The sequence below is a fragment of the Hyperolius riggenbachi genome, chromosome 12, assembly GCF_040937935.1.
Source record: "Hyperolius riggenbachi isolate aHypRig1 chromosome 12, aHypRig1.pri, whole genome shotgun sequence".
Taxonomy (NCBI): domain Eukaryota; kingdom Metazoa; phylum Chordata; class Amphibia; order Anura; family Hyperoliidae; genus Hyperolius; species Hyperolius riggenbachi.
In genome coordinates, this window is record NC_090657.1 from 206,535,105 (window position 1) to 206,556,698 (window position 21,594).

Here is a 21,594-nt window from a genome sequence, read left to right on the forward strand (position 1 = left end):
AGCAACATTCTCACCATCTCTACAGCCGAGCCTGGATCAGTTAGTTGGCAGCGGGTGCCCAGAGCGTAATGTGAGAATGTTGTTTACACTGTATATTATTATAGGGAGAGGGATATGGAGGCTGCCATATTTATTTCTAGGGATTCCGATTTCTGATCAGAAATCAGCTTTCCACAGTGGAACTCGGTATGTGGAAATTATATTTCCATGGAATACCGGTTTACAGGAGACTCAGAAATTTTAAGCCAATCCCAAGACTCTAAGTATTAGGCCAATCAGAGTGTACATCTGTAAAAATAGCAAATTCTGCAAAAATTATTATTTTTTTTTTCCAACTAACTTTATTGACACAAATACCGAAAAAAAACCACACTCCACTAAAATGACACTTCTTGGAATGCACTATTCTGTCGGGATTGGAAATTGGCATTTAGGGCCATCCCCATTTATTTCCATACAGGGCCAGTTGGCACCCCGCTGATCCTCTGAATGAAGTCTGACTGGATTAGCAGCATGCTTGTTTCAGCTGTGTGACTAAGATACTGCTGATGCCTGAAAGATCAGAAGGACTTCCAGGCAACTAGTATTTTTTAAAAGGAAATAAATATGGCAGCCTCCATATCCCTCTCACCTCAAGTGTCCTTTTCAGCCTGCCCTGCGGGTTGTTTTCATGGGGTCTCTTGTTTTCATTGGTGTTCATGGGGTCTCCGCGTTCCCACAAGGGGAGTTCTTAGGTAGACGAGAGGTAGTTTCACATTTCAGCGCTTTTCCCGTTCATCCCCCAATAACTTTATCACTACTTATCACAACAAAATGATCTATACCTTTTTTATCTCCCCCACCAATTAGGCTTTCTTTGGGTGGTACCTTTTACTAAGAATTATTTTAGTCTAAATGTATTTTAACGGGAATAATAAGAAAAAAAAATAATTATTTCTCAGTTTTCAGCCATTATAGTTTTAAAATGAAACGTTGTAGTGTGGATGCAACCCACGCATTTTATTTGCCCATTTGGGAGGGGACGGTTATTGCATCGTTTAAATTATATCCCTAGTACAATCTATGGTGACAATATTTTATTTGGAAATTAAGGTGCTTTTTTATCAGTTTTAGGGTGGCCATACATGGTACATCTTTCCATTTTTTTTCGATGAGATAATTTAGTTTGAATATTCCATTCAAATATAACGATTTTTCCAGCATGTCTGATCTGATTTTTCCAGAAAAAACGGGATAATCGTTCAAATTTCTTGGTAGAAAAAAAATATTTTTAACTTTCATTCGATTCGATCATTTAGATTGAATAAACGGGATAATCAAACGTTTTTATTGTACCATGTATGGCCACCATTACATCCATCACAAACTACAAGCCCATAAGTGAATTTTGTGTGTCTTTTTATTAAAATGTATGTATTTAGGTGTATGTATGTAGGTGTAATTTACTATTTGGACACAAGATGTCCTCACGCATTATTTCCTAAGTATGCAAATAGGAAGTAATGTGTGGACGTGATACATTGGAAGTTACAAATGATTGCGGCATCTCATTGATGTCGATGATCATTCACACGGGGACTTAGATTAATGAATAGGAGCTGCGTGTCGGGAGCGAGCAGGAGTGCGCAATGGCACGATCGTGCGCACCTCACCTACATCTAATGAGGATGACCACTGTTTTTGAACAAAAGCAGTGATCATTCTCACTGCACAAGCATGGATTGGCCACCAATCCCTCCTGTCTCCGTGGCAATCGCACGCGCACCCCTGCAATGTGCACATACGTGAGTCTCGCACCTCTGCGGTTGCCAGCAAATTATGTTCTTGTGTGTATTTTTGGTCATATCTTAGTGTCCATTCACACTGGGGATGGCAAAACGCTAGCGATTATCCCTAGCGTTTTGTGGTCACATTTTTCCGCACTAAACGCATATTTCTCACTGTACATTTTCACAATTTTTGAGTGAGCATGGTTTGCTTTTTTAACATTGTAATCGTGATCACTCAAAAATCGTGAAAAAGCGCTGGATGCACCGTGTTTGCATTTACCACATATACTTTACATTACACTAGTGCTTTTAAAAGCTCTGGTAATCGCCGGCAATTCGGCGATCCGCGGTAAACGCCCGCAAATCGCCCCAGTGTGAATGGGCCTTGAAGGTCCTTTTGCGACCCTGAAACTTTGTCTTTATTCAAGTTGGTAAATTATTTTGCTTGAAAAAATACAAATGTCATTATAGCTGCTTGGGAAAAGAAATAAACTTAGGCCCGGATCACGTTGGCATAAAAATTGGTCCATTTAGCGCACCGTAAGGGAGCTGATCCTAATGTGAATGTGATCCTATGTTAATCAATAGGATCCATTCAAATTGCTCTGTTGGAATGGATTCATTGGGCCCAATTCACCGAATAGACCGCGAGTTTGGGAAGGAAGTGATTTTACCAGATCAACGGATCACGGATCAAAAACTGATGCCCAGTTTTTGATCTGTCCAGCGTGAACCGGTCTATAGAATTTTGCCCCTGCATGAGATGTATAATCTGTTTTATTAAAGAGAAACCGTAACCAAGAATTGAACTTCATCCCAATCAGTAGCTGATACCCCCTTTCCCATGAGAAATCGAATAATTTTCTCAAACGGATCATCAGAGGCACTGGCGGACATACGGCCATGCAGGCCGTGCCAGCGCACGAGGACCCCTGAAGTTCTGTTGTTTCAGGGGCCCACTACGTATTGCTCTATTTTTTATTTTATTTTTTTACTTTTTATTTTCCTTGGGGGCCCCGACTCCTATCCTCCCTCCCTCACCTCGGGGCCCCCCCTCATGCGGCGGGAGAACTGCAGATATAGGAAGGCTCCAGCAGGTTCCAGCAGGCGCTAGAGGTTAAGCCGCCTGGTCCACGCTGTCTCCTCTCCTCTGTATGCTGCTTGCACTAAACCAGGAAGCAGCAAGCAGCATACAGAGGAGAGGAGACAGCGTGGACCAGGCGGCTGAACCTCTAGCGCCTGCTGGAACCCGCCGGAGCCTTCCTATATCTGCCGCTCTCCCGCCGCTCATACCAGTAGGGGGGCCCCTGAGGTGAGGGAGAGAGGATAGGAGTCGGGCCCCCTACCACCACCAGGCTAGATACCTACATATTAGCCCACCAGCTACCTACCTACCCACCCCACCCTCCCACCAGGCTACCTACCTATTAGCCCACCAGGCTACCTACCTGTTAGCCCACCCTCCCACCAGGCTACCTACCTACCCCACCCTCCCACCAGGCTACCTACCTATTAGCCCACCAAGCTACCTACCTATTAGCCCATCCACCCTCCCTCCCACCAGGTTACCTACCTATTAGCCCACCCATCAGGCTACCTACCTATTAGTCCACCCTCCCACCAGGCTACCTACCTATTAGCCCACCCATCAGGCTACCTACCTATTAGCCCACCAGGCTATCTACCTATTTGACCACCCACCCTCCCACCAGGCTACCTACCTATTAGCCCACCCACCCTCCCAACAAGCTACCTACCTATTAGCCCACCCTCCCTCCCACCAGGCTACCTACCTATTAGCCCACCCACTCTCCCACCAGGCTACCTACCTATTAGCCCAGCCACCCTCCCACCAGGCTACCTACCTATTAGCCCACCCTCCCTCCCACCAGGCTACCTACCTATTAGCCCACCAGGCTACCTACCTATTAGTCCACCCACCAGGCTACCTACCTATTAGCCCACCCACAATCCCTCCCTCCCACCAGGCTACCTACCTATTAGCCCACCCTCCCTCCCACCAGGCTACTTACCTATTAGCCCACCAGGCTACCTACCTATTAGCCCACCCTCCCTCCCACCAGGCTACCTACAAATTAGCCTACCCTACCTCCCACCAGGCTACCTACCTACCCTCCCTCCCACCAGGATACCTACCTATTAGTCCCACCCTCCCACCAGGCTACCTACCTGTTAGCCCACCCTCCCTCCCCTGCATTTGCCAAAAAGGCATTTGTTTAGCCCAAGGACCCACCCTCCCTGGAATTTGTTTAGCCCATACCAACCAACCATCCCTGGCAATTGTTTAGCCCACCCACTAAGTGTCTAGGCGCAGACAGACCGGAGGCCATTGATCCGGACCGATCAAGCAAGCACCATGGTCGGACAGTATCGGTAAACACTGACATCTTCTGTAGCACTTTACAGAGTACATAGTCATGTCACTGACTGTGTTCAGATGAGTTCACAATATAATCCTACCATAGTCATAGTCTAATGTCCTACCATATTATTATTATGTATTTATATAGCACTGACATCTTCTGCAGCAATTGGCATGTCACTGACTGTCCTCAGAGGATCTTACAATCTAATCTCTGCTATATAAGTAGGATATCATTTTTTATTAGGAGAGAGGGCTTCATTCAAAGTTTCCTGTTGATGTCCACTGTCAGTGAATTACTAACTGCTGCTAAGTTCATGAACATTTGGCCCTGCTCATGACCCGTCATTACCGTGCCCACTTTCCAGTGCACGGACAAGCCAATTTTTTGCCGCTGCTACCCCTGCAGTGGATCTAGCACTTGCATAGCACCTGTAAAATAAAACAGCTTGGAAGCCACCCCTGTTTACAATCCACTGTCCTGTCTTCTCCCTGCACCTCCTGCCTTCTGGCTTACTCACCCTCTGTAGTAGGTTCCAGCCAAGTAGTCTAGATTGCACACTGCCACTGCAGACTGCACCACCTTTAGCTAGTCAGTCCTAGATTGATTTGAATTTGCTCCAGTCAGCTCCACACTGCAGTCAGAAACATCTGATTTGCAGGCTTGTTCAGGGTCTATGGCTAAATGTATTAGAGGCAGAGAATCAGCAGGACAGCCAGGCAATGTGCATTGTTTAAAAGGCAATAACTATGTCAGCCTCCATATCCCTCTCACCTCAAGTGTGCATTCAGTTATAAAGGACAGAGCCTATCATGTCATGCTCTGTCTTGCTGCAGGATTGGGGTTAAGTTTTGCTTTTGTACAGTAACCAGTATAATGCAGATGTTACATGTATGCATCAAGAAATATTTCTGGGCCTCAGGGAAAATTGCCATGGACTGTATTGGTAAATATATGCAATGTGTAACCACACCAAATTTAGTTATGGCCACACCCACTTTTAACTGCCTGTCAGGGGCCCACAATTGAAATTTTGCACATGGGCCCACTGCTGGCTGTGTCCGTCACTGATCAGAGGGCTCTGTATGGCTGATTTTGTGGTAAAACCCCTCCCACAGTGTGATGTCAGCGCCTCACAGTTCTGAGGTCCTGGCATCACACTGTGGGAACCTTGTTGCATTGTGGGATCTGTTTCCAACTGCCAAAAAAACAAGTAGCATCTCCTTCCAGTGACATCACCTGCCAGCAGTAAAAATGTCACCATGTGATAAATATCTGAATGTCAATCAGGGAGAGGAAAGAGTTTACAATGAGCAAACACTGACTATATCATTTATACATAATATGAAGCACTTTTTTATTACATTATTTTCACTGGAGTTCCTCTTTAAGGTTACTTTCACACTGGTGCGTTGCATTCCCTTGCATCGGTCAATATCATTGCATTACTTATGCAATACAATTATATTGTAAAGGTACATGTCATATCCGCACTTTAGCAGTGAGGTGGATCCATTGGCATTAACGCAATGCGTGCAGTGTGTTACCACATAATGCGAACATTTACAGTTGCAGTCAAGCATGCATTGTGCTGTATGTACTGTATGCAGCGCACCGTACGCAGTACATGCATTGCGACTTTTACCCTCAGTTGTGATCCTGTTTTCCCAAGGAACACAAGGCTACTCTGCAGTGTGAAAGTAGCCTTAAGCTTGGTACACACCATGCAATTTTCATGTCAGATCGACTAGAAATTTCCCATCTTTTAAAAATTTCCATCATGTCTGATCTGTTTGTGGTCAAAAAAGGATCGATTTTGTGCAATGCTGATCTCAAAATTGATCCCTTTCCCAATCGGAAGCAAATTGGACATGCTGGAAATGATCAAACTACTGGAAATTTCCCATCAATTTGGCAGGAAAATTGAATGGCATTGCCAAAGATTGAGGGTTAAAGGACAAAGCCTGTGAAGTTGGTTACTACAAGAGTCAACGGGAAAGTGACAGCAGTTTTCATTTAATCAATTAAAGCTAATAGGAACTTGAAAAAAACAAACAAACCAGATACTTAATTAAGGAGAGGGAAAGCTCTGGGTCCTATTGAGCCTTCTTGCTCTTCTCCTGATCCCCTCTTTTAAGCGCTGTCTCCCAGTTTGAATCCCCTGCTGTGGAGGATTCAGAAGTCTTCAGGAGCCCAAGTGCTCCTGAAGATGGGCGGCTCCATACTGCGCAAATGTGAGCATGCTTGCACAGGCACACTACGGAGCAGCCCATCTTCGGGAGCACTCGGGCTCTCGAAGACTTCCGAAGCCTCTTTCAGAAGCAGAGAGAGTATTTGAACAATTGGTCAAATACTGCTACCGGGGGATCCAGCACTGGAAGGATTGGACTGTGAGAGCAGCGGGAAGGCTCTATAGGACCCAGAGCCTTCCTGCTCCTTAGCTAAGTATCTGGTTGATTTTTTTTTTCAAGTTCCCATTTACTTTAGGAAATACTTAATTTTAGACGTGGGGCCATATGCAATTAACTTTTTCTGCTGAGTTTTCTCCTAGGTGACATGTTCACACCTTGTCAATAAAATGCCCTGTCAACCACCAGAAAGCAAGAAAATAATGTAATGCCTTAAAACCTGTGTTGTTCTCTCACCTGCAGGAAAACTCACAACCATGAGTGGGGACCGTGATATGCTGGCGTTCGGAGATGCCGCCCAGTATCTGCGCAAGTCTGAGAAGGAGCGTATAGAGGCCCAGAATCAACCCTTCGATGCCAAAACCTGTGTCTATGTGACAGACAGCAGAGAGCTCTATGTGAAGGGAGCTATAGAGGGCAGGGACGGGAAGAACGTCACCGTGAGGACGGAGGGTGGAAATGTAAGTCCCCGATGTCCCTTCTATTTCCTGCGCTTGCCACATAGAAAAAAATGTATGATTACCCAAGCAAATAATTAGATAAGAAGGGGTTGGTAGTACAGAAAAAATGTAAACCCTGCCACATAAACACGTCATCTAAACAGTGCTTAGTTTCTATGGCATACTTTCTGCCTGACACCAAACTACAGTCTAAAAAGCGGCTGAAAAAGCAGGTCAGAGAACCCCTCCCTCCTTCACCCCTCTCTGAAAGTGGGTTTGTTTGTATGCCCATAAAACATAAGGAGGAGCCAGAGATAAGTTTACCTCCCCTCACTCACACTGAAATACCCAAATAGCTGGAGTAAAAGACCAAGTCACAAGGCTGGGCAAGATTATGTATGTTATTTACTAAAAGCAAATGCACAGGAGTTTTCATTGGCCAGTCACTAATCTTACCAGTCCCATGAAGTATGAGGGCCAATACTATGAACAGAGAAGGGGTAAAATTGGCCAATCATTGGGCAATCAAAATTGGATGTGTATGCACCCTTAGAAACAGACACATGGGTCACATGATCTGCATTTTGGTCTGCAAAACAGGGAATTGGGCTTGTTTATATCTGCACGATTGCTATGTAACCGGTGCCGACGTTGATGGAGCAGCAGGACTTAAAACCTTGGAAACTGTCTAGACGCTATGAAACATAACTTAGTTTTAGATATTTTACAGATTTTTGGTTTCCTCACTTGAAGAACACTGTCTGCTAATCTTGCAGGTGGTCACAGTGAAAGAAGATGATGTCTTCCCAAGGAACCCACCCAAGTTTGATAAAATAGAAGACATGGTCCTCCTCACTCATCTCAATGAGCCTGCTGTCTTGTTCAATCTGAAGGAGCGCTACGCTGCCTGGATGATCTATGTAAGCCACTTGTCTGATGCCAACAGACCTCCTTCTTTACTATTATCATGTTTGTCCTCTAAACAAACACACCTTACATTCAGTCAAGCTTTGGTTATGCTATTTTCTCATGGTTGTCCATGGCAGTCTGAGCACTGCCCTTTTGTAGTTCCTACTAAAGAGGGAGGTTGCACAACACAGATGATAAGACCAAAAGGTGCAGACCTGTGTTCTGGAAGAATGGTGAGGAAGTTCACTGCCCCTCCCTCATATCACTATTAAAGGGTGACTCACTCATTATTCTACATTATGAAGAATCAATCATGGTTTTATAATGGGTGTAGAAGTTGGTCAGGTTAATAAATTACAGGAGGGATATTACACCACTGGTGGCCCAAGAGATTGAAGTTAGCCTGTGCTTAAAGGAAACTTGTAGGGAAAAAAGTGTCTAGTTTTGGGTACTTACCCCAGAGAGGGAAGGCTAAGGATCCTTCAGAGGCTTCTCCGGTCCTCCATCACTGCTTGTTCCAGCACTGTCCCCAGATGAAAATTGCCAGCAAAGGCTTGTTGAAGGCTCCCACATGCGCAGAAGCACGAAACTGATTGGGCTTTGGCAGAAAAAGTCCACTAGGTCCGTGCTATTGTGCAGGTGGCTCGTGCAGTGTGGCCAACTTTGGAGGGTCCTTGCTCCTTAACGGAGCAAGGACCCTTGAAAAGACCATTTCCGGTTTTCAATTCGGGTATCCGAATCCGGCCAGATACTAGGGTCGGATACCCGAATTCTGTTCGGGTATAAAAATGTCAAATTCGGATATCCGGATCCGGATATCTGGGTACCCGGATCCGGGCGGGTATTAAAAAGTAGTACCCGAGCATCCCTGATGCAAATGTATGCAGTTTGAAAATGGACCAATTGAATCCCATTAAAGAGAATCTGAAGTAAAAATAAAAATTAAAAAACAGTTACTCACCTAAGGAGAGGAAAGGCTCGGGACCTATAGAGCCTTCTTGTTCTCCTCTCGGTATCCATGTTCCAGCTCTGGATCCCCGGTACAAATCTCCTGCTATGGGAAGCTTGGGAAGCACCAGGACTCATGAAGACGGGCGGCTTTGTACTGCACATGCGCGAGTGCACGAAAGAGGGCACCCGTGTGTGCGCAGTATGCTGCAACCCGTCTTTGGAAGCTCAAGTGCTTCTGAAGACTCCCGAAGCCCACCAGAAGCGGAAGAGAGCAGTCTCCAACCTCTGATCGGTCAGAGACTGCTAACAGAGGAGCTTGCGGGGGAACGAGGAGACCGGCAGGAGAATGGGAGGGCTCTGTAGGACCCAGAGCCTTTCCTCTCCTTAAGTAAGTATCTGTTTTTTATTTTCACTTCAGACTCCCTTTAAAGAGACACTGAAGCAGAAAAAAAAATGATGATATAATGAATTGGTTGTGTAGTACGGATAATTACTAGAAGATTAGTAGCAAAGAAAATATTCTCATATTTTCAGTTATATAGTTGTTGTTTTTATAACATTGCATCATTCTGTAATATTTGCAGTTTACACACTACTCAGCATTCTAAATGATTTTACAGAGCAGACCGGTGAACTTTTGAACTGTCCTCTGCAGAGAAAAAAACAATACAAGAAGACAGAGCTCTCTGCGACTTTTAAAGTTGTGGAGCTCAATGGCTCTTTTGCATATTCTTATTATTCTTATTATTATTGATTTATAAAGCGCCAACATATTGCGTGGTGCTGTACAAAGTAAGAAACAAACATGGGGTACATAATAATACAGACAATGGTGTACACCAATATACAAGATACATAATTAGTGACAAAATACAAAGAATGATACAAAATACAATTTATAGAATTGGTAATGACAGTGATAAAATTAACATGATGAATAAAATGTATAATGGTTACCAAGACACAAAAGGGGGAGAGAGCCCTGCCCTTGCGAGCTTACAATCTAAAGGGAATGGGGGGGGGGGGGGAGTAGGACAGGAGAAGGGGTAGTATGCAGCAAATATATAGAGGCTTTGTGTTTTAGGATACCTAGCAGGAGTGCAATTTGGTCTTAGTACAAAGGGAAGTGGCCTAAGGTAGATTTTTTTTTGCATAGATAACAACTGGAGTTTCTTAATTCTTCCTGTACTGGAAACAATATTAGACTCATGTCATCATTATATCAATTTTTTTTCGCTTCAGTGTCTCTTTAAGGTGGAAATCAATTGGTCCATTTTTAAAGAGAGTCTGAAGCGAGAATAAATCTCGCTTCAGACCTCATAGCTAGCAGGGGCATGCGTGCCCCTGCTAAAATGCCGCTATAGCGCGGCTTAACGGGGGTCCCTGTCCCCCCAAACCCCCTCCGTGCAGCGGGGGAGCGCTTCCTGGTTGGGGCAGGGCTAACCGCCGCAGCCCTGCCCCTTGCGCGTCTGTCAGACGCGTATCTCCGCCTCTCCCCCGCCCCTCTCAGTCTTCCTTCACTGAGAGGGGCGGGGGAGAGGCGGCAATGCGCGTCTGAAAGACGCGCTGGGAGGCAGGGCTGCAGCCGTTAGCCCTGCCTCCAGGAAGAAGATTACCAGCGACCATTTTACGACCAACTTTTGCGGGGGGTGGGTTGGGGGTGAAGGGACCCCCGTTAAGCCGCGGGATAGCGGCGTTTTAGCAGGGGCACACGTGCCCCTGCTATATATAAGACCTGAAGCGAGATTTAGTCTCGCTTCAGTGTCTCTTTAAGCTGCATACATTTGCATTCAATATTTGCATAATCCTACATCTCAGAATTATTTACATGTCAATGATCATCCCTAGAAAGGAGGCTAAAGATATACTACAATATGGAAAATGGCTAGCACACTGCACAAAGCTAAACTATAAATTTCACTTCCTCTCCCTGGAACCTCCATGGAGATTTGTATCTTTATTAGGAAAATTGGTCACCCTGGGGACAGAAAGAAAAACTAGCCAGACATGATGAATCTTCCTTATGTTACAAAACATGTTATTTGTTGCTGATTCTGACCATGGCGGGTTCTATATCCGATGGTGCCCTGGGCAACCCCCCCAATCCAACGTGTGCTGAATTAGGGAAAATCCCCCGAGCCCTCCAACTGAATGGTGCTTCCTGTTGAGTTTTCGGCAGAGTAGTGATTCGCCTGTCCAGTCACTGCGCCTCCTCTGTCAGTCCAAGGAGGCGGCAGCCTGACAGGTAAGTCATTCTGCTGACGTAAACATTGCAGGGGCCCAGTGGACCACAATTCTGTTGGGGGGAGACCTGGGGGGGCGCTGGCAGTGGCTCCTATGGGAGCACCTAGCCTAATTCTGTCACTTTTGAATAGGTTTTTCACTTTTGAATAGGTTTTTATGGATTTTCTTACAAGAAGGGATACAGGAGAGCAATAAAATTCCCAAAAAGTGTTCTACCCTCTTCACAACATCTAAAACTAATTTTTTGGACACTTTTTTTTATGGTCATGTCATGTGCTTACATCTGACATCCACGCTGTTTCAGACATATTCAGGTCTTTTCTGTGTCACCGTGAATCCGTACAAGTGGCTGCCCGTGTACAACCCAGAGGTGGTAAACGCCTACCGCGGCAAGAAGCGGATGGAGGCTCCGCCCCACATCTTTTCCATCTCTGACAATGCCTATCAGTTCATGCTGACTGGTAAGTACTGGAAATTATCATTCAAGATGATTCCTGGATGCAAGAGATTGATGACCGACAGAATGGTTCAACTCCAAGCTATCTATACCAACTGGCATGTTGTATACACACGATAATCTCTTAAATTAATTTGTATACCAAGATCACATTCTTCAGTGTTTTGTGTTTTGCCATTTTCCTTCCCCCATTCATAACAGTCTGTGCACCAGAGGAGCTAACACTCTAATGTCCTCACTGCAGTCATCATATATAAGTATACAGTGATATAACTCTGGCATATTCCATAGAAAGAGAGATAGAGAGATCACTGATCCATTCCCATCAGTCTGAGCACCAGAGGAGCCTACACTTTAACTACAACCAAGCTGATTGAAATCTATGCCCTGTTTTGGTGGTTACCTGGCTGGCAGGGCTTAGATTTCAATCAGCCACCGCAGCGTGCATCTGCCGTTTCCGCCGCTCCTGCCGACCTCGCCGTTGAATCCCGACGTCTCTCGCCGCAGCTCACTCGCTCTGCCTGTCTCTATGACAGCAGAGCCATGTATGTGGGCCAGGTGACAATTTCATTGGCTCCTGGTCCTGTCTTTCAATGTAAGCAACTCCCATTGGTTTACATTGAAAGACAGGGCGAGGAGCCAATGAAAGCGTCTCCGGACCGTTTTACAGGAACTCTGCCGTCATAGAGATGGCAGAGTGGGTGACCCAGGATCCCGACGTGCGGCAGTGACGGCGATTGCGGAGGGTATGTGCAGCAATTCGTCGGTATTCGTCGGTGTTCCGCCTTTTCTTGTACCAGCAGAGACCACTTACGTAAGTGGTTAATGTCCTCACTGCTGTCATCATATATTATTATACAGTGATATAGCTCTGGCATATTCCATAGAGCTGTAGAGAGATCACTGATCCATTACCATCAGTCTGTGCACCAGAGTAGCTTACACTCTATTGTCTTCACTGCAGTCACACCAATCATTGTTTTTATTATTATTATTATAATAGTCACACTGCTTATGTTTATGCTTGTTTTCAGATAGAGAAAATCAGTCCATCCTGATCACGTAAGTACTTCATAATTTTCACTGATCTACAGTTTTATCATTCGCCATTGTCCTACAGTATAGCTGAGGAGAAGAGCACTATGGGGCTGAATGTTTATAAAGCTGCGCTGCTATAGTTACTATTAATACAGTAACTATGTTAATTAACATAGTAGCAGTTTCAATAATACACAGCACCCAGAAGAATGTGTTACTATGTAAACAGGGCGTGTAACTAAGGAAGGCACACTATACAGCATGACCGCGTGTAGCAGCCCTGTATTTAGCTCGCTGCTAGTAGTGCAGCTTCATGAATCGGTCCCCTTGTTGTAACGATTGGTGCGGAGCAGATTGAAGCTGAGATTACACAGCTACATGTGTGATCTGGACACAGGCTACTGGGCTGCAAGTGGGAACTTGCTTTCATTTTCTCTGCACCTGTGTATTTTTAGCATGTTGCTGGGTGCTACATTGCAATGTACTAGGCCCAGCACCACATAGTGGTTTAAGCTATAGCACCCTGAGCCTTCCCTCTCCTTAGGTATCTGTTTTTGTTTTTTTTAGCTTCAGACTCCCTTTAACTTCTAGCCAACAGCGTCACGCCGATGAGCGTAAAGTCCTGGGTCAGCAGTTTGCAGGAAATAGCGCGCAGGCTGCTCGCGAATTTCCTGCATGGTGGGCGGAGCCTTCAGTCTCCGAGCGGCTATCGCCGTCTAATTACTGGTACAGCGCTGCGATCTACAGTAGCGCTGTAATGGGGACAGCCGTGTGACACAGCTGTCCCCTCCAGAGGCTCAGTGTGACGCTTGGTGGTGTATTCTCCACAGTCAGCATGCAACGCATGAGCTGGCGTGGAGGAGGTACACACACTAGCACAACGAAACAGGCTATCCCTAGTATAGTGGAGGGGAGGACTGACTCCAATAGGAGATTGTGGCGCACAGAGCCGGTGCAGATCTGACAGCCACAAACAATGCTTTCGTTATAACGTCTCAGCGCAAAGTAGCGCTGAGCGCATAAACCAGAACTGAGGAGATCAGGACAGGTAGACAGAATGAACGCTTGCTAGCTAGCGGCTACTTAGCGACAGCAAGCGTCCAAAACCAGACAGACTGGAATGAGGCAGCCAATGCGTTGCGGCGATGGCGTGTCTCACAAAGACAGGACAGGATAGTCAGAAAATAGCAGGATCGAGATAGATGAACGTAACACAGATAAATATACAATAAGTATGTTTTCCTAGCGTATTACAATTACAGCTATCAATGAAACTATTTGTAACGTCTGACTAACATATGTATATATCGGCAATGAACCGATATATGACATAAGCAGGAACGCTGACTAGGACTGGAGTAATACAGGGAACAGGACTCAGAAGGATTCGCTATCTCTTCGCAGAGATGAACGCAATCCACAAACAGTAACAGAACAGGATTCAGAAGGATTCGTTATCTCTTCGCAGAGATGGACGCAATCCACAAACAGGAACAGAACAGGATTCAGAAGGATTCATTATCTCTTCGCAGAGATGAACGCAATCCACAAACAGGACCAGGAACAGGATAACTAGCTCAGCACGGGTGTTCACGGTACGCGCAAACTACCAAAACGTGCTGGAAAACTGACTAACTGAACACAGGAAATAAACAGTTCGTGTACGTATATATCAGCAACACTGATATATCAACGTAACACAAATACAAGGAAAATAATAAACGTGCTGGTATGCATATATATTGGCAATGAACCAATATATGATGCAAAGACCAGCAAAGTATCTTTAACAAGAAACACGATCGGGGGCTAAAGCGACAGCAAGGCAGGCTTAAGCTGAAGCTATGAAAACCCAAGGAAACCCTGCAGGAAGCAGATCTTTATACTGAGGTCATCCAATGGGAGCAGACATGCAGATTCCCACACAGGTGAATGATAATCAGTCACAAGCTGACAGCAGGGAAAGACAGACAAAGCTATGCAGTTTGCATGGAAATAGATCAAAACTGCCTGAGCTGCAGCACTACTACTTCCAGCAACAGCTGCTGCAGCAGCGATCATCACACTCAGGGGTGATCGCCTGTCATAGGCTGAAGCCTATGACAGCTGATCACAGGGATTGGCTGGTGGGGGGAGGGAGGGAGGAGTACTATAGTAAAATCACTAGTGTGGTGTGTCAAGTGGCCCTGCAGCGAGGCTTTAAAGCTGCAGTGGGCAATTTTTCAAAAAATTTCCTAGTCTTTAGGGGGGTTTAATACTGCGGTCCTCAAGTGGTTAAAGGAATACTTAAGCCTTAAATAAAAAAATAAATTTTACTCACATGGGGCTTCTACCAGCCCCCTGCATCCGTCCCGTGCCCTCACAGTCACTGGTGGAACCTACGGTCCCCTGCCGCCAGCTAGTTTAATTTTCGTCCGACCGGCTCACTGCGCCTGCACAGGCCTGGCCACGCGTCTCCTTCTTCACGTTCCTGTCTGCAATAGCGTCCTGCGCAGCCACAGGATGCTGTTGTGGACGGGAATGCGAGGAAGACTACGCATGGCCAGGTCTGTCGGGCCTGTCGATGAAACTAGCTGGCGGTGGGGGACCGGAGGATCCGTGAGTGACTGCGAGGGCCCTGGACGGCTGCCAGGGGAGATGGTAGAAGCCCCAGGTGAGTAAAACTGATTTTTTGTTTAATTTAAGGCTTAAGTACCCCTATGACACAGAAAACCTAGGTTCAGATCCCAGCTCTTCCTGTTCAGTAAGCCAGCAGCTATACTCAGTAAGGAGTTCTTGGACTAGACTCCCTAACACTACTACTGCCTGCTGAGAGCCCCCTAGGGGCTGCAGCTCATGTCCTTTGCGTCCGCTAGGAAAAAAACACAATTTTAATGTTATTTGTCTTGTCTACCCTTGAGCCTGATATTGTGACTCTATTTGGTCAAGCACTTCTCTATGTGGCTTACTCAGGGATACTTCATGATATGCATCTAATTTACTGGCGGCTTATGGCAATCACTGATGAAATGCCGCTGTACATGTGCTGCAGTTGCAGCTTGTATCTCTAGGTTAATTCTACCTGGTATATCATTTTTAGTTATGTAATTTTAGAAGTAGCTTGCAAGCTGAAAAAGCATGGGCACCTCTGCTCTAGAGCAAAGTGAAACACAGTCTATTAACCTTTTCAGCAACTATCTAGGAAATAGTAGCTTGTTAAAAAAAAAATAAAAAAAAAATAGTTCCGCTTTAACCTGGGTTGCTCACAAGCTTTATATTTTGACTTAAAGAGACTCTGTAACAAAATTTTCAGCCTTAGTTCTTCTATCCTATAAGTTCCTTTGCCTGTTCTAATGTGCTCTGGCTTACTGCAGCTTTTCCTAATTGGACAGTGGCTGTGTGATCTCTGTTATATGATCTAATCTGTTTTCTTCTGTTGGCTCTGGGGCTAAGGCTGGAATTTGTGGAATGTGCAGGGCTGCTTGTGATTGGATAGAAGCGATACACACCCCCTCCAGGCCCCCTGCAGGCTCTGTATGACTCGCACACTCTGCTTATGTGAACCTATCACAAGCTGGTTAGTTTGTTTGTAAACACTGCCTAAAACTGTTAATTACAAGCCAGGATTGCAGCAGAGAGTGGCAGAAAAGGCACAGAGGGGCCCAGGAGAATATAATGAATAGAATGGTATGCTTTTTGCTGTAAACATTTTAGAGTACAGATTCTCTTTAACCACACCTAAAGAACTGGATTAAACCTACAAGACATGTGGTATAGGGCAAAACTATACTTCTGGATCTTGAACTTCAGTTTAGTTAATCCCACATGTATGTTTTTAATGAGTTTACTGATTATGTACTTTCTCTGTTGCAGTTTTTAGATTTCCGGTTAGATGTAATCCTCATAAGTCAATATACTATGATCGTTATATCCTCATAAATAAACTATTTCCCACATCTGCTATTTTTGTGTTTTACAATACCTCCGTTAGTGGAGAATCCGGTGCCGGGAAGACTGTGAACACGAAACGCGTCATCCAGTACTTTGCAACCATTGCAGCCGTTGGAGACTCTGGGAAGAAGAAGGAGAGCGCACCGGATAGCAAGATGCAGGTGAGTATAGGGAATGCAAAGCTGGTTTCCTTGGTACTCTTCTGTACCCTCGTCTTACAGGACAGCTCAGTCATTTTGTACATTTGTACAATAAATATATAATAATTCTTATGGTAATAGATCTCTGACTTCTACGTAATAAACTGTATCCATAGATCGCAAAAAACTATTTTACACTGATTTTCTTACATAAACGGACACACCCGCCTTTCAGTTAAAGAGGAACTGTAACCCAGGGTTGAGCTTCACCCCAATCAGTACCTTTTCCCTTGAGATAGCTTTACCTTTTCTCGAATAGATCATGAGGGACGTCTGTTTGGCTTAGTGTGATGTCATGACCATGGTCCTAACAGTTTACTGTCTGTGAACCATGTTGCATTGTGGAAAATAATTACTTTTTCCCACTACCAAGCAAGCATACCTCCCTCTGTGCATAGAACTCTCAGTAACGAACATCCTGTACTGATCACCTGGCAGGACTAAGGCCTGGTTCACACTGGCGTTAAAAAACGTTTAGTTTGTGGGTCGGAACAGATAGGATCCGAATCGATCCAATGTTAACCTATGGACCCTATCACATACAGTATGTCTGTTCAAACAAATCCATTCCGCACGATCCGCTGAATCGAACTTAAGTTCCCTGAAGTACCAATTTTTCCGGACCGTTGAGCCTAGCAGAATGGAAACGGAAGCTGAAGCAAGGGTTGGATTTTCCATGAGGCAAAGTAGGCACATGCCTACAGGCGCCTTATGTGGGAGAGGTGGCCCCTCCTCAGATCACTGACCTCAGGAGCTTACACCCTAATCCTTGCTTCATGTCTTTGAGGATAATATGAGCCAGTGATTTGAGTGTAAGATTCTAAGGACAGTTAGTGACTTAAAGAGGAACTCCATTGAAAATAATGTAATAAAAAAAGTGCTTCATTTTTACAATAATTATGTATGAATGATTTAGTCAGTGTTTGCCCATTGTAAAATCTTTTAAATCCCTGATTTACATTCTGACATTTATTACATGGTGACATTTTTACTGTGGGCAGGTGATGTAGCTGCTGCATGATTTTTTGGCAGTTGAAAACAGCTGTAAACAGCCATTTCCCACAATGCAAAGTTCACAGACAGGAAACTGCCAATAGTACGTACTTAGAGTTTTGTTGTGGGAGGGGTTTCACCACAATATCATGTCATACAGCGCCCCCTGATGGTCTGTTTGTGAAAAGGGATAAAGTTCAATTCTTGGTTGGAGTGTCTCTTTAAGGCAGGAATTAGAGTTCGAATATTTTTACTTTGGGGATGTGGCCTATGTTCAGGGGTGGAGCTTAGGGCACTAACACACCTGTGCCTACAGGCCTTTCAATTGTTAATCCGGTCCTGGCTGAAGCGCTGCATTGAGGGCAACGAGAAAACTGAACTTCTCTTCACACTAGTGAAGAAACGGACCATTCTAAATAGAAAAATACACTTTTGGGGGTGGGGATCTGGGGGTATGTGGGGAAACGGAACGGAAGCAGCGGAACAGAAACGGAGTGGCAACGGAGTGAAAAGGAATCCAATCGACAGGCGATCAGATCTGTTTTCACAGATCTGTTTGCCACTCTGATACAAGTGTGAACTGGGCCTTAAAGAGAACCCGAGGTGGGATTTTATTATGCTAGTGGGGCACAGAGGCTGGTTGTGCACAGTAACACCAGCCTCTGTTGCCCCATGGTGTGCCTCAAAGACCCCCCTGCGCGCCGCTATACCCCCGCAGTGCTGGCGACTCGCAGCGTGTCGCCAGCACAATGTTTATCTAAGCGCTGTCTGTCAGCGCCGCTCCCCCGCCTCCTCCGTATCGGCGCTACCTGCCGCGTCACTTCCCTCCAATCAGCGGGAGGGAAGGGACACAGGCGGATAGCGCCGATAAGGAGGAGGCGGGGGAGCGGCGCTGACAGACAGCGCTTAGGTAAACATTGTCGCCAGCACTGCGGGGGTATAGCGGTGCGCAGGGGGGGGGGTCTTAGAGGCACACCATGGGGCAACAGAGGCTGGTGATAGTGTGCACAACCAGCCTCTGTGCCCCACTAGCATAATAAAATCCCACCTCGGGTTCTCTTTAAAGGACAACTGAAGTGAGAGGGATATGGAGGCTGCCTTATGTATTTCCTTTTAAGCTATACCAGTTGCCTGACTGTCCTACTGATCCTCTGCCTCTAATACTTTTAGCCATAGACCCTGAACAAGCATGCAGCCTGGGGTGCAGCTAAGGTTTTGGTGGCCCAAAGCAGTCCATAAGTTAAGGCCCCCCATCCATATAAGAAGCGGCTCGCGAAAAATGGATAGCCATACCTCCTAAATGTGTGTGACCAAAACATGATGTGGGTGGAGCCAAATACTAGCAGTTTCTAGGCTAAAATGCACCCAGGACAAGGGCGTAAAATCCACCCCCAACATGGAGACAGGTATAGGTGCCCACAGTATAGGTAGCCAGCTATAGATCCCCCCCAGTATAGGTTAGATAGGTAGGTACCCCTCTCAGTATAGGTTAGATAGGTATAAGCCCCCAGTATAGGCAGGAGGTTGTGTGCAGCGGCGGGGGGAGCGAGCAGAGATAAGTTTCCACTTACCTGCGTCCATCGGCACACAGCTTCTATCTACTTCCTGTCCCGGCGCGCATCGCATTGGTAGCGGCGCCCCCTGTGAGGACATGCAGTTACGTCATCACAGGGGGCGCTGTTACCATAGCGACAGACACCGGGACAGGAAGTAGATAGAAGCTGGCAGGATCCAGGCAGGTAAGCTTCTCTCTGCCCGCTCCCCCGCCGCTGTGCACACCATCCTGCCGCTCCGCCCGCCATCACCTGCATGCCGCTAGCAGCAGAGCGAGGCCCCCCACAGTGTGAGGCCCCAAGCGGGGAGGGCGTGCCTCGCATGTATGCTGGCGGCGCCCCTGCATGCAGCAGATCAGGAGTTTCTCGCATTATTGTCAGATCTGACAAGATTAGCTGCATGCTTGTTTCTGGTGTTATATAGACACTACTGCAGCCAAATAGACTAGCAGGGTTGCCAGGCAACTGGTATTGTTTAAAGGGAAATAAATATGGCAGCCTCCATATTCTTCCCACTTCAGTTGTCCTTTAACCTCCCTGGCGGTAAGCCCGAGCTGAGCTCGGGCTATGCCGCGCAGGAGGATTTCTCAGGCTCTGTTGGGGCGATTCGCCCCATTCAAAGTGCTGTGCTAGCCGTGCGCACAGCTCGATCGCCGCCGCTCCGCGGCGATCGCCCAAACGCAGCGGCGGAAGAGGCCCCCCCCGCCAGAGCCCTGCGCTGCCCGGACCAATGAGTTCCAGGCAGCGCTATGGGCTGGATCGAGTGCACCTGACGTCAGGACGTCGGCTGACATCCATGACGTCATGCCGATCGTCGCCATGGCGACAGGAGAAGCCAAACAGGGGAACGCGTTATATACGCGCTCCCCTGTTTGCTATTGATGCCGGCGACGATCGCACTAGAGGGCCACATGCGCCCTCTAGTGGTGTTTCATGTAGCTACCACTCTGGTAGCTTTACATGAAACAAAATTTAAAGAAAAAAAAAAGGATTTTTGCCCATTTGGCAAAATAAATTAACCGCCAGGGAGGTTAAGATGTCACCACCAATGATAGATTTCAGAATGTAAATCAGGGAGAGGTAAGATTTTACAATGGGCAAACACTGACTAAATAACCTAGAAATAAATATTATTAAAACAATTGCAAATGTATTCATTATGTTATTATGTTTTTTCCTGCTTGTATCATTTTAGGGGACTCTGGAGGATCAAATCATCCAGGCCAACCCCCTGCTGGAAGCCTTCGGCAACGCCAAGACCGTGAGGAACGACAACTCATCCCGTTTTGTAAGATCACACACGTTTTATATCTAATTCTATGTATGCAGATAGCGCAAAACATTTTCCTAGTAGTAATGGCACTACAATAGCACCTATTGCGTAATAAGAGCAACCTCTGTACATGGGTAACACTCGCGAAGCTATGGTAATGTGTGTTATACAAGTAACATAATGCACATTACCATAGTGTTACAAGCATTACCCATGTACCCCGGGTTGTGCTGATTATGCAAGGCATGCTACTGGCTACTGTAGTGGTGCTAGTACTGGTAAAATATGGGTTTACTGCAGGCTAGTTAATCTACTCCAATAAGGCATATGGTACATCATGACTTATGACAGATCAGGGACGTAACTAGAAGTCCGCGGGCCCCCCTGCAAGATTTTGAGCAGCCCCCCTCCCCCTGGAGCCGTTTTAGGGGGCAGGAGGGGTAGCAGCATGAGGTGAGAGCTTGGTAGCTTGTCGGTGGGGAGGGGGGACGGTTCCCCCCCTCCCTCACCTCGGGCTCTCCCTTCTGCGCTCCCCTCCTGCATCTATGCAAGAGTTAGCAGTGGCGGCGGCAGCAGCTATAATTACCTCCATTCACCACTGGAGGTCGCCGATCTGCAAGGGCTTCACATTACTTTCACATTACTTCCTGTTTTAACAGGAAGTAATGTGAAGCCCTTGCAGATCTGCAACCTCCATGCAGGGCCGGCCCTAGACTTTTTGCCGCCTGAGGAAAAAATGATTGCTGCCGCCGCCATCCCCCCCCCCCTGTGGGGGGGACCGCCGCCGCCGAGCTGGAGGGGTAGCGGGCAGGGCGGGGGTATTGGGCCTAGCGGCGGGGAGGGGTGTCGGACCCCCCCTCCCTCGCCTGGGTCCCCCGTCCTCCGCTCCCCTCCAGCCTTAAATAGATAAGAAGCGCAACTCGTAAGAGGCAGTGGGCGGGGAGGACTCACCTCTTCCTCGCTCGATCCAGTGTGCGCTCCACTGACGTCCCTTCCTGCAGCGCCGTCCACTTACAATACAGTGGGCGGCGTTGCAGGAAGTGAT

The 21,594-nt window shown here is 46.5% G+C and overlaps 1 protein-coding gene across 2 annotated transcripts in view; it reads left to right on the plus strand.

Moving 5' to 3' along the window:
• Positions 1–21,594, plus strand: part of LOC137542189 (myosin-1B-like) — a 235,943-nt gene that overhangs the window by 146,731 nt on the left and 67,618 nt on the right. For both annotated transcript variants that reach the window (XM_068263917.1, XM_068263918.1), the window contains exons 3-8: positions 6,805–7,022; positions 7,778–7,921; positions 11,410–11,566; positions 12,597–12,624; positions 16,571–16,691; positions 20,472–20,564. In XM_068263917.1, coding sequence (XP_068120018.1) covers positions 6,819–7,022; positions 7,778–7,921; positions 11,410–11,566; positions 12,597–12,624; positions 16,571–16,691; positions 20,472–20,564 — 747 coding nt within the window. In that variant the 5' untranslated portion in view covers positions 6,805–6,818. The remainder of the gene's footprint in view (positions 1–6,804; positions 7,023–7,777; positions 7,922–11,409; positions 11,567–12,596; positions 12,625–16,570; positions 16,692–20,471; positions 20,565–21,594) is intronic.